The 13152-nt window shown below is 47.3% G+C and overlaps 1 protein-coding gene across 5 annotated transcripts in view; it reads right to left on the bottom strand.

The window, feature by feature from the left end:
* Positions 1 to 3400: 3400 nt before the first annotated feature.
* The window catches only part of SPATA31F1 (SPATA31 subfamily F member 1), a 113045-nt gene continuing 103293 nt past the window's right edge, over positions 3401 to 13152 (bottom strand). For 3 of the 5 annotated variants that reach the window (XM_027105611.1, XM_027105612.1, XM_027105610.1), the window contains 3 exons: positions 10806 to 10851; positions 10201 to 10261; positions 3401 to 9235 (listed from right to left, as the gene is read on the bottom strand). In XM_027105611.1, the coding sequence (XP_026961412.1) occupies positions 5515 to 9235; positions 10201 to 10208 (3729 nt within the window). In that variant the 5' untranslated portion in view covers positions 10209 to 10261; positions 10806 to 10851 and the 3' untranslated portion in view covers positions 3401 to 5514. Of the gene's footprint in view, positions 9236 to 10200; positions 10262 to 10805; positions 10852 to 11520; positions 11665 to 13152 lie in introns of those variants that run through there. The other 2 variants (XM_027105613.1, XM_027105614.1) reach the window with 2 other exon arrangements.

Here is a 13152-nt window from a genome sequence, read left to right as displayed (position 1 = left end):
AAAACCTTATTGCTGGGTCTTTTAATTTTTCGAATCAGATTACCTAGATTTTTATATTAAAAAATCTTCAATTTACTCATCTGAAAATAGTTTGTCCAGAATCAGTGGCTTTTATGCTATTTTATGCCATAGAAATCTTTCTTCAAATTAAATTCTCCATAAAACACAAAAATATGAACCAGAGCTAGATTATTTCAAATATCTATGATTCTATAGGATCCTAAATAAGAGTTGGCCGAGTAATCTCTTATCTAGCTGGTCAGCATATTTACCTCATGCCAATTTAACTCATTAGGTTAGCTCAAGTTAACATGTATTAAGTGATTATTATGGACCGGACACTGTGCCTTTATGATCCCACCATTGGCAGTCATACATACCTATTTCAGGGCAGGGAAAGCAGAACACCACAGAGGACGTAGAAAACCCTGCTTCTAGAGGAGGAGGGGGAAAACGTCAGCCAAGGGCACATTTCCACTGTGCCTTAAAGGATGGGTTAAGTTTTTCCAAGCAGAAATGGGTGTCTAGAAAAGCCTGAAGAAACACATATAGGGGTGAAAGTACATAGTACCTTCAGGGAAAGTGAGATAGCTGGTACACAAAAGGAAACAGCACCCAGAAATTAGGCATTCACCTGTTTACTGGTAATTGAGTTATACTAATCAGTCATTTTCTTACCGTATTTGCATGGAGGAGGAGGAAAAACAGACCTTAGAGTGGTGAGGATGTAAATCCTAGCTTACATGAATGAAACATTTATATAATTATATACTTTAAGTTAGAATCACAAGGATACTCTGTTATTTTAAATTGTTTTCTTTTTGAGTTAATAGATTTTAATCCTAGAAGTTAAGATTAGAAATGTTGATGAGAATCAAACCCATGATATTTTGTGTAAAAATCTGTACACTTTTGTGTTATAAATATTTATAAAGTTTAAGAGGATTTGGCTTATTAAAATAAGATTATCCTTATTGTTCTCTCACATGGTGCAGGATGCAGCATCTCCGTGGGGTTTATTCCTGTGCCGTCCTGTGTTTGTTGCCCTCTCTGTGTGGGCTGCAGTGAGGAGGTACAAAAACGAAGCAGCCACGCTCCCTGTTCGCTGGGACTCATTGTTTAACAGAAGTGAGTTTGTGGAGAAGCCATTCTCCTCCACTGCAGGAAGGCAGTTGCCTTAAATTCTCTCTATAGAATTCTGAAATGCTTTCCTCAGAGACCAGAAGGGCTCCAGAAGGTCAAAACCTTTCGCCATGACAATATGGTACCTCAGAGGGCAGAGGAAACTCCAAAGCTCCCAAGCAAGCACTGATGTACTCCTAGCATCTACCACCAATTCTGGAAGAGTAAATACTTGAGTTTGTGCCCTGCCATGAGAGTTTTCATTCTGATTTTACCTCTTGAGCCTGGGGAGAGCTGGAAGGTGGGGCTTGTGCTAGGGTTATAGGATGGAATGAGCAAGGCTTCATCCCTCTACAACATCCTGCATGAATTATAGGCTCTGACCGTGTCTTCTCTCAGCTCTTAACTTTGCTGAGACTTGAGAATCCTGAAGGTCTTGGTTCCAGCTCATCTCTCTACCCCCAGGGGCTGGGCCCCCAACCCTTAGGCACAGAATCACCATTCAGAGGAGGGACACATTCATGCTTCTTCCCATCTGGCTTTTCTGCATCCTGCTAGCAGTGGATACACTTTGCTAAGTGTTGAGTCCTATCAGAGGAAGAGATTCCTGCCCCTGCCTCCTGGTTTGATGGTATGTTGAGCCATCCTGGATTTCCTTAGGAAACAGTGAGGCGGGGGCATCCCACAGTCCCCCATACCACACCATGAGGAAGCCACAGCACTTCCTGCCCTTACTCTCTCCTCCGTGGTAGGTCAGATGGTGGGAATGCAGAGGAGAGGTGCCACCTTCTGAGAGGAATGAGGTGTCCAAAACAGAGTTCCCTCCCATCCACTCAGGGCAGCCTCTTTGTCTTTCTGCGTCCCAGTCTCTCCTCCCACCCCCAAAACTCCCTAGTCCCTGGCTGAACACTAGGATGCCATACCTGTTACCAGGTGATCACCAACTTCAACTTTTTTTTCTGCCCACCTGGGCTCACATGCTGCTACCAACTCCTTAGGCCCTAATAAAAAACCTTGCCATGGCAACTTCCAGAATTCCTTTTTGTCTCCGGCTTTGGCTCTATGTATCAGCCCCTCCCCCCAGCCATGATCCTCCCCAGTTCCTCATTCACCCCCTTAGGTATTTGCCCTGCTCTCTTAATTGCAGAAAAACCATTCTTCTCATGATACACAGAGTCCCTCATTACTGTCACCTTGTCTCTACTTACCACCAGTGAAACATCTGTGCTTTTAGCCAAGGCCAACCCCTCAACCTGTGACTCACTCCTATTATGTTACTTCTGCACCATAACATTGCTCTAGCAGTTCTCCCTTTCCCTCCTCCATCGTCAGTTTATTCCTCTTGACTGGATCTTTTCCATCAACATCCAACATGCTATATCTCCTACCTTTAAAAAGCCCTCTTGATGCTATCTCATTTTTCTGCACCTCTGTGGAACAAAGCTCCCTAAAGCAGTTGATTACACGTGCTATCACCAATTGCTCTTCCTCTCTCTCGAATCCACTCCCGTCATGCTTTTACCTCCACTTCTCACCTGAGTCTATTCTTCTCAAGGCGATGAATGATCTCTGTGTTGTTAAATCTAATGATCAACTCTGAGTCCTCATCTTACTTGGCGATTGGCAACTTTTCATGCAGTTGATCACTTTCTGCTTGAAATACTTTCCTCTCTTGCCTTCCAGTATGCCACACTCTCCTGGTTTTCCTCCTACCTCACTGGCTGCTACTTCTCAGTCTCTGCTTATTGGTTCCTACTTTTTCCTCCAAATTCTTAATGTTGGGGTGTCCCAGAGCCTGTCTTTAGATCTTCCCTTCATTTACAATCATTGCCTTGGTGATCTTAACCAGTCTCATAGTTTTACGTATCTTTCTCCCTTCCTTCCTTCCTTCCCTCCCTCCCTCCCTCGCTCCTTTTCTTTCTCTTTCTCTTTCTTCCTTCCTTCCTTTCTCTCTTCCTTCCTTTTTCTTTCTTTCCTTCTTTCTTCTCCTCCTCTTCCTCCTTCATATTCATCTTCATCATCATCATCATCATCATCATTCAATCTTTTTTTTTTTTTTTGCGGTACGTGGGCCTCTCACTGCTGTGGTCTCTCCCGTTGCGGAGCACAGGCTCTGGACGCGCAGGCCCAGCGGCCATGGCTCACGGGCCCAGCCACTCCACGGCATGTGGGATCCTCCCGGACTGGGGCACGAACCCGCGTCCCCTGCATCGGCAGGCGGACTCTCGACCACTGCGCCACCAGGGAAACCCATCATTCAATCTTAATCTATCTTTCTATCTAGTCTTCTACAGCCAGGACCTTCCCTGAGGACCATCAAACTTCTGTGCTGAGAACAGACTGTTGGAAGTATGGTCTCAGGAAGAAGCTGGGAGATTAGTTATGATGCTACTGCAGTAATCATAGCAGCAGAGTGAGCGAGAGACATCATCACGTTCCGAATTCATTTCAGAAGGTAGAGACAACAGGATGGACTGGATATGGGCATTTAGGGAAACAATATCAAGGATGACACCAATGTTTTTGTCCTGAACAACTAGAAAGATGGAGCTGCCATTAAGTGATGTTGTGAATACTGTGACTGGAGAATATTTCATATGTGTAATCAGATGATGGCTTGGAGCAGGGAATCAGGAGTTCACTGTTCTATAGTTTGAGGTGAATACTGGACATTCAAGTATATGTGTTGATTAGACAATTTGGGCATGTGAGACTATCCCATGCAATCATGAGCTCCATTGTGCAAGTCCTGTGCCTTTGTCATGTTAGCTATGGTCCCTTGCATATAGTAAGTAAATATTTTAACTGAGTGTAAGATATTTCTCAAAATTATTTTTTAAATTCTTTTTTTGTCCAGTTTTGAGATATAATTGACATACAGCACTGTATAAGTTTAACGTGTACAGCATAATCAAGGTTGTTTTTATTGTGACCTGAGGTCAGTACCCCAGTAATCGTGTGTCAGTATTCCCTATTCCATAGCACTCATCACACTAATGTAATGATTTGTCTGCTTCCTAAGCCCAGACTTTCAATTCAAGTACTATTAAGGTATTATTATGCCACCACTATCCTAAGCCCTGGGGATATGAGGCACTATTGTATTATTTAGGCAAGAATGGATGAGTAATCTAACAAGCAGAGGCAGTAAACACAGAAAAAAGGGGGCAAACTTGAGATATATCAAGATTAGAACACAGTCACTGACTTCATGTTTGAGCTGAGCAAAAACACAGAATTATAGTTATACCAATTCCTGACACTGGAAAACAGTTTTCTGGGGTTGAGGGTGAGTATTCAGAAATTTTAAATTAATATGCATTGCCTTTGAAAACAAGGCTCAACTCACTGCTCTTCATCACACTACGGACAACAGACCAAAACTCAGTTTATTCATCTCCATCCCCTAAAAGCACTTGGGTATTGGGTTGGCTTCCTGGCTCAAGGTTCTTTAGAGTGCATAGCTAACCAGCCTTTTCTCTTATCATGCCCTCTTCAGGAACATGTCAACTTCTACCCCAGGTATTCAGACCTCCATCTACATGCTCTCCCTCCCTGCTTCTCTCCCTGCCTACCCTTGGGAGTGGGGACCAGCCCCTCTCCATGTTCTACTGTGATCTTCATTCCCACTGTCATTCAGTCCATGCAGCTGATAGACAGTGGAAGTGGGACAGAGGCAAGAGAGCTACAGCAGCCTCCCAAGTGAGTTCTCCAGAAAGACCTAACCAATAACCAACAGGGAGCAGAGAGGGGAGATTCTATCATTTGCTTTTGACTGTTGTCATATTATCTATAGGCTGTTGATAAACACAAAGCACCTGCTCAAGGGTGGAACACTGGCACTCTCCTAAAAACCTCCCTTCCAGAGTGTGGGCACATATAGAAGTCATCAGTGAATTTTGCCTGTGAGATTCCTGGCCACTCCTCCTTGACAATTCTAGCCTTATGTCCACATTGCTCCTCTGGGCCGAAGGACACCATGATAAAATTCAAGCCTGACCTTTACCTTCAATGTACCTTAGACAAGGGCCTTCCTTCTCTGTTCAAGTCCCTTTATCCGTAGTCCGGGGTGGGGGTGGGGTGGAATGCTACCCAACTTAAGTGTGGGTTAAAGCCCCTTCCCTAGATAGGAAGGACATTTACCTCCTTTATGCCTTCCCTGAACACACCGCAGTGGAGAGAAGGAGCAGATGCACACCACTCTACTTAGAGATATACAGTGTATTTTTGTATAATGAAAATGACAGTAGCAGTCCTCTTCAAGGAATGCTGACGTTGGAGAGACTACAAAGTCTCTTGACTGAGCGGGGTCTTCTTGAGCAGACCAGTGCTTCCCTCCGAGGTGAGAGTTGGGAATTAGGGTGGGTTCCCTGGTTGGGTGACACAAGCCACTCAAGGACGGTGCCGAGGGCGGCAGCAGGGGATGCCCGGGACTGAGGCAGAGTGGAGTTGATGGGAGCGGGGGCGGTGCCGGAGCTTACTGTCTGGGGAGCGGAGCACATCCAAGAACGCCAAGCCCACCTGCTTCCCAGTGGGTGGAAATTGGGCCTTAGGGTACCCTCTTGTCTTCTCCGTCTTAGTTTGCCCCTTGGGACTTTTGGCTGAAGCCAGGCTCTTTCCCACATTTTCTTTTCTGGTGTTGGCCACTTTCTCAGATGTGGAGGACATGGATTCCTCACGCCCTTTGCCTTTTGTCTTGGGGTTAATAAAGTGCAGAAAAGATTTCATCTTATTTCTCCAGCCAGATTCTGGAAAGCTGGGCCTCTTGTGAGTACGGCCTTGCATCACCTGCCCCTGAAAAACCTGACCTTGTAAAGTTCGGCCCTGCGACGGCTTACCCGGAGTGAGCTGGCCTAGGAAAGGCTGGCCCTGTGACACCTGGGGCACCACAGGCTGGGCCTTCTCAGGAACCCTTGCTGGTTTGAGGATGACATTGAGCTTGGCTTGACTCTCTTGCAGGTCATTCTTCTCAGAGTCTTTCCCCCCAGGGACTCCAGGAGGTAGCTCTGGGGGTTTAAGCTGAGGGCGATGCTGGGGACTGTGTTGACAGGGAGCATCAGGGTGAAAGCGATGTCTCCGTCGCCAGGGGCTGCAGGGTGTCCCTTTCAGAAGCATCCCTTCTGGCCTCTGGGCTTCAGCAGAGTGGCTTTTCTCTCTTGTGGAGGAGACTGCAAACCCGGCATCCCCTTCTCTGTGGTCCCCGGCCGATTTGGGTTTGCCTGGCTCCTCTCTCTTTTCTGCCAGTGTGGGTACTTGGGCTGAGTCCTTGCTCTTGTCAGGGCTTTGGGACTCAGGGCTCCAGGGCTCCTTCAGGTTGTGGTTGTTCACACTGGCCTCCAGCTGACCACAAAGCACCTGGGCCTCTGTCAGGTCCCCACTGGGTTGCGAGATATTGGAGGCCCAGTGGACAGAACCGTGGGATACTGCACTGGAACTGGGTTGCTTCTGTTTCTGATACGCTGCCTTCAACTCAGTGGCCAGCTGTTCTTTGGAATAGAGGCATTCTGGATCTGGGGCACGTGGCATATCTCGTGGGATGGGGAGTTCCTGGAGCAGTGTGTTTCCTTGGTTGCTTAGACTCCCAAGAGACTCCTGTGTGCATATGTTCTCTGAGGCTGCTACAATTTGTTTCCTGGACTTCCTTGCCGTTATGGGAATTCCCAGTTGCATCTCTAGCATCTTATTTCTCAGATGGAAATTTAGTTTGGCCAATTTGTGTTCTCCAAGTGAGGAGGGCCTCGCAGGCTCTGCCTGACTTTCTAGAGGCACCATCTCAATTACTTCTTCCGCCTGCACTTCAGCCTGGACTTCATCTGCAATGTCTGCACAAGCCTTGTTGGCATCTTGAAAGCCTGACCCAGGACTTAGACCCTGCTCTTCAGGTGAGGTCATCTGAGTCAGAGGTTCTGTTGGGAATTCGATAGGCCCAGGTACCATCTCTGTGATCATAGCTTGGGAAGTGATTGCTGGGGCCATGTCCCTAGAGAGAGCCACATAATAAGGAGCCGGCAGCCCTGACAAGAAGGCCAGATACTTGTGCCGTAAAGTTGTCTCCAGTTTCTCAATGGAGTCCTCAGACAGGGCTCGGGGCAGCTTAGGATGTTCAATGACAGCATCTGGTGAGGTTTGTTGCTGCTGATCAAGGGCTGTCAGCATCCAGGGTGTAATTTTCTGTTGTAGGTCCGGGTCACTTGCTGCCTGTGGTTCCAGGGGCTTGCTTTCTGGGATGCAGGTGAAGGGAGTCACTTCCAGGCCCCCAGGAATTATGCACTCCCAAGAGCTACATACACAGGCAGGGACGTTGCCCTGGTGAATCTGCCCACATTTGGAGTGGATATGGCTTTGCAATATTGCCTTGGCCTGGTCAAACAAGTGTGGCATGGGGACTGTCACTGGGTCCACAATGGGTGAGAATGGGTCATCAGCCCCAGCGGTCTCTAGAGATGTAGGCCGGGAGCCATTCACACTGTCTAGGGATGTGCTGCTCCGGGACATAGTCTGCTGATTAGTGGGGGACAGGAGCAATTGAATGGACTGTTGGATCTTCTGCGGCAGGCCCCAGCGGTGGTGAATCAACTGTCTCTGGAGGCGGAATTCCAGCTGTCTCCTGGCATGCTGCTGTGGGAAGAGTAGTTCTCGTGTGAGGACTGAGATGGGATGCCCTGGCCAGGAAGTTTTCACAGTCTCAGAAGACTGGGCTTTGTCACAGGGCTTATACTGCACAGGGCTCTGGGTGTGTTGATCTCTCTGGGAAACACCTGGCCAGTCCCACTGAAGCTGGAGCTGCCTCTGCAGCAGGTGCCACTCCAAGGCTTCATACTCATCCAGGGTCAGAAATGGGACACTGATCTGAGCTTGTTGGTTGTCAGATGGAGCAACCCAATTTTGAGAAGACAGAAAAGAGGGTGGAGCTGACTGGGGTGGAGCTTTAGGCAGCAGAGGGAGGAAGGAGAGTTCCTTGAAGAGAAAAGGATCCTTCAAGTGGGGCTTGGACATGCTCTCACTCATGGAGAGGCCTTGAGAACCCAAGAAGGCATCAACCAGGGACTCACTGTGCAGAGAAGGAAGACCACAGAATAGCTGGCTATATTTCGGCTGCACGTGGCCCACTGAGTCATTAGCCTGCTGCCCAGGCATTAGATAAAGGCCACTTAATTCTTTAAGGGCTGAAGAGGGCAAGGCAAGAGCCATATGGTTTGGGATTTGCTGGTAGCAGTGTATTTGTTCTGGGTCCATAATGGACCATTCAGAAACCCAGAAGGCCTGGGTAGGCTGGCCAGCCATACACGGACCCAAGTTCTGGTATGAAATGGTCTCAAATCTCTCAACAGAGAACTGAGAAGTATCATTCTGAATGAAAGAAACTGGTTGCTTATATACAGGTTGGTAAAATAATGGTGGATTTGGCATAAGCTGCCTCAGAGACTCTTCCACACATCTAGGGAGCCCCCACCTCTGGAAATGCATCCATTTTTTTACATGTAGCTCAAGCCGCCTCAGGACTTCAGGACTCAGGAATGGCAGGTGGGCAGGGAGGACAGTGACCATCTGCAAGGCCACAGGATGTGTCAGGGTAGTAATTTCTCGGTTCAGGGGCAGCAGAGACACCTGGGAATTTAAGGGCTGATGGCCTTGGTTCCCACAGACAATGTTGAGGTTGCTCTGCATCATCTCCTGCAGCTTTACTGAAACCCTAGGTTCCTCAATCCTTGAAGAAAACACAGTCTCTGGGCCCCTGGGCACCTCTGGCACATGAAATCCCTGCCTCAGCATGAGGTATTCAGCCCAGAAATCGTGGCTGCCGGCTGCACCAGGTGACTGGGCAGCTGACTGGGTTAAGGATTTCTGTGACACTGTGAGCGTTGCAGATGGAAATGAAAGGTCTTTGGAGTGTGGGCCATGCTCCAGACTCTGTTCAAAAGACACATTAGACGTGGACAAAACCTCTAGGCAAGAGGAGCCCTGCGATGGGCCCCCTGAAGTGGGGGATATCAGAGTGTTCTCACCCACCACCACCTGCTGAATCTCCAGAGCCACAGCGTTGCAGGTTTGGCAGCAGGGATCTGCACACAGGATCTGCCGCACGCTCCCCTCCTGAGGAAGCCAGCCCTGGCTGGGAAGGGAAACATGGCAACCGTTTGTTACTGATGGAATGACATCTGCCTCTTTTCAAGTGTGTGGCCTGGAGATTGACACTGCTCCCCTTAGCCCTGTAAACTCTGAGGCCTGCACCCACTGGGGGTTTACTCATCTACTTTTCTTCCTAGGAAAATGTCACTTGGCAAGTTATGGTGTGCTGGACTGAGAGCCTGGGGCTTGCTGGGCAAAGTCTCAGACAACTGAAAGGAATGCAGGGCCTTGAGAGCCTGGGAGGTGGGTGAGTTCTCTGCTGACCTGTGCTGAGTAGCTGAACTAGGAGAAGGCAACCAGGCAGATGGGGGAGCCAATGGTTAGCTGATGGCGCAGCACCAGGAACATCACCAGATAGAACCTGGAGTCAGCCTCGTTTGGGGCTACGGAGGTCCTTGTGGGAACTCTGCATTCTGGGGATTACAGGGCATACACAACATCTCTTGGAAGACAATCCCTATTCTCTAGAGATCTCAAGAGGGGGACAATATGACAAGCTCCTGCCTGAGGGCTGTCCCAGGAACTGGCCTCCCTGAAGACAAAACCAGAGGAGGTACGTCAGCAGGGTCCAGGGGTCTGCCCTTGAAAGGGTCTAGCTGTAAAGAGAATATGAAAATGATGACTGATTTATGCACTTAATTAATTATCTATCCTCCTAACTTGTCTTGTGGTTGAGTGAAAACCCATGTAGTTTTAAATCCTGCACTAGTCAAATCCTGAATTCCAGGACCTTTGTGAGCCTAGCCCAGAGCAGAACTGCAGGACTCCTGTCTCCTGAGGCGTCTGATCCCACCCTCTCCTCTGGGAACCCCCAACCAGTGTCCAGGCTCCACTGTGTCTGGCTACGTCCCAGCCATTATGCTCCTCCCCAACCCTGCCACAGGCCAAGCGGAGAAATGATCACAGGCCAGGCTGGGAGTTGGGAGACTGCAAAGAGCAAGAGATCACCTTCTCATGACAGAGAGCAGCTCCCACGGCTTCTCAGCTTCTTCCCGGGAATGTCTCCTAGCTGAGAAACCAGGAGACAGTGTTACATGGAACGGGAGAGGATTCAGGGAACATCCTACAGGAAGCTGGAGACCTTTGAATGACAGGAGACGGCAAACCCCAATAGCCAGTGCTCTGAGGCACGTCTGACTACAACTTAACCAGGTATGATGTGCTCTCCTGGACCTAATCTCCTTTGACCTTCACAACCACACTGTGAGTGAGACAGCATCATCATGCCCATTTTATGGATAACAAGACTGAGAGCTGAAGTGACGTCCACCGGGTCATAAAACTAGTAAATGACACAGTTAAGGACAGAGCCCTTACTTCCTCACTCCCCTACTTCCTCTTCACTCCCAGGGGTAAGGTGGAGAATTCTGGAACATTCCCAGGCTCTGATTTCCCACCCAAAATAGTCTTCTGGGAGAATCTGTCAACTTGGGGAAATTGGGCCTTCAGTGGTTAGAGCACCTGGTGCCTGGCACCAGGGGTCTTTGAGGGACAGGGGTCATGGGAGCTTCACCCGCAGTAGAGAGAAGTCAGAGCAGAGACTGGGACATTACCTCTTGATGCTGCATCTCTAGCCCTTTGTCTGACTTTTCGGTGACGCTTAAAGACAAAAGAGTTAAGAGTATGAAGTTGGGACACCATTTTCTTTTTCATGTCCAAACTGAGACAAAGCTAATATACAGTTCCCAATCCCTTGTAATTTATCTGTATTTTATTAACTTTCCTAACTTTCCATACTCTATTTTTTCACCCCAATATTTCCCTTCTCTTCTTACTTCTGATTCATTTTGAGGTTCTTTCATCCTCAATACCTCCCATTTTTTTCCTAAGAGAAGTTGTGTATCATGCTTATGATGAAACAAGAGAAAGGGTGGAACAGAATAAAAGGTGTGTAGGTCTAATAACCAAAGAACTTCAATTTACAAATGCCTTAATGGACCACAAACTAGAAAAATCTCCCATAATGGGAAGTCTTCTAAGATCCAGTGAGGCACATTCCATTTCACCCAAGTCTCAACCCAAGTCAGAGAGAGACGTTCTTGAGTTTTCAATTAGAATACATTGCAGGGATAGCCTGGTAAGAAATTATTTGTAGGCTCTGAGAAGGGAAATACCTTATAAGAGTAACTAACGGATGGTAAAAAAAAAAAAAAAAAAAAATCAAGGGGAGGGAGGGGAAAAGGAAGGATAAAAGGAGAGACACTGAGAGCTTAAAAGCTTCTTATCTGAGGCTTAATTAGTTCAGTCATGGTCATAGTGTTTCCCTACCTGGCAGCAGCTCCTTTTATGTTCCAATGTTAATCCATGGTAACACTTTTTCACTTGCCAGACAATTAGGATAATAATGAAGATGGAGCCATAGGTATATAAGGGAAACCCCAAATCCCACAGAACAAAAGTCGGGCTCAACATGATCTACTCATTAGCACAAGGAGACCAACCATCCCTATATGTAGGCATTCAGAGTCCTGGCGCCTAGTGACTTCCAATGCTACACTTTGTCATCTCCGCCTCACAGACAACGGAACCAGGCCACCAGACTGCATCACAAAGCTCTCCTCTTTCACAAGGCAGCTGTGGTGTCAAAGACCTCTACATGTCTAGAGAAGTGAATGTGGTGATTCTGTTTGCAGATGAGGGTGTCTGGTTGTCTGCAAGGACTGAAGGTGCCTCTCACAGTCACTGTCTGTTCTCCCACTTTGTCTCCACTCTCCACACCCTCCACCAGCCTGATGGCCAGAGTCTGGTTATGGCGTGGAAATGGAGAGCTTTGATGTTACAGGCAGTGGATGATGGGAAATCAGAGGTGCATGAAGGGACCACGGCAAGGCCACGGTGGTAGCATCTTTAAATGACGTTGTGGGAGTCAGAAAGGAATGCCTCCCAGACTGTGTGGCCTCAAGCTTGCAGATGAGTGAGAAGAGAATGTAAACACTGCCTTCCATTGAGACTCACTAATGAGACTTCCTTACAGAGCTCTTTTTTTTCCTTAGGCTTTTATTTATTTTTTTTTGAATTTTATTTATTTATTTATTTTTACAGCAGATTCTTTTTTTTTTTAATTTATTTAGTTATATTTATTTTTGGCTATGTTGGGTCTTTGTTGCTGCACGTGGGCTTTTCTCTAGTTACGGTGAGCAGGGGCTCCTCTTCGTTGTGGTGCGCGGGCTTCGCACTGTGGTGGTTTCTCTTGTTGCCGAGCACGGGCTCTAGGTGCCCGGGCTTCAGGAGTTGTGGCTCATGGGCTCTGGAGCACAGGCTCAGTAGTTGTGGTGCACAGGCTTAGCTGCTCCGCAGCATGTGGGATCTTCCCGGACCAGGGCTCGAACCCGTGTCCCCTGCTTTGGCAGGCGGATTCTCAACCACTGCACCCCTAGAGGAGTCCCCGCAGGTGTCTTTATTGGTTATTTCTACCAAACATTGGAAGAAATAATACCAATTCTCCACAAACTCTTTTGTAAAATTGAAGAGGAGGGACTATTTCCCAACCTGTTCCATAAGGCCAGCACTACCTTGATGCCAAAACCAGACAGAGACATTACAAGGAAAAAAAAAAAAAAAGTACAAATATTCCTCATAAGCATAGATGCAAAACTTCTAAGCAAAATTTTACAAATTGAAACAAAAAATTATGAAGAGGATAATAAACCATGACCATGTGGGGTTATCACAGGAATGCAAGATTGGTTTAACATTTGAAAATCATCATACTGATATAATTCATCATATTAACAAACTAAAAAGAAACAATATGATCATTTCAACAGTGTAGAAAAAAGTTTGACAAAATCCAACATGCATTCCTAATTTTTTACATCTCAGCAAACTAGGAAAGGAATTCCTCCACCTGATAAAGGAAATCTAAGAAAATCCCACTGCTAAGGTCATACTTAATGGTGA

Source organism: Aethalodelphis obliquidens, unplaced genomic scaffold, assembly GCF_003676395.1.
Source record: "Aethalodelphis obliquidens isolate GAN/ISIS:26980383/991018 unplaced genomic scaffold, ASM367639v1 scaffold7, whole genome shotgun sequence".
Taxonomy (NCBI): domain Eukaryota; kingdom Metazoa; phylum Chordata; class Mammalia; order Artiodactyla; family Delphinidae; genus Aethalodelphis; species Aethalodelphis obliquidens.
The sequence above is the reverse complement of the archived record's forward strand: the minus strand, read 5'-3'. Positions and strand labels throughout refer to the sequence as shown.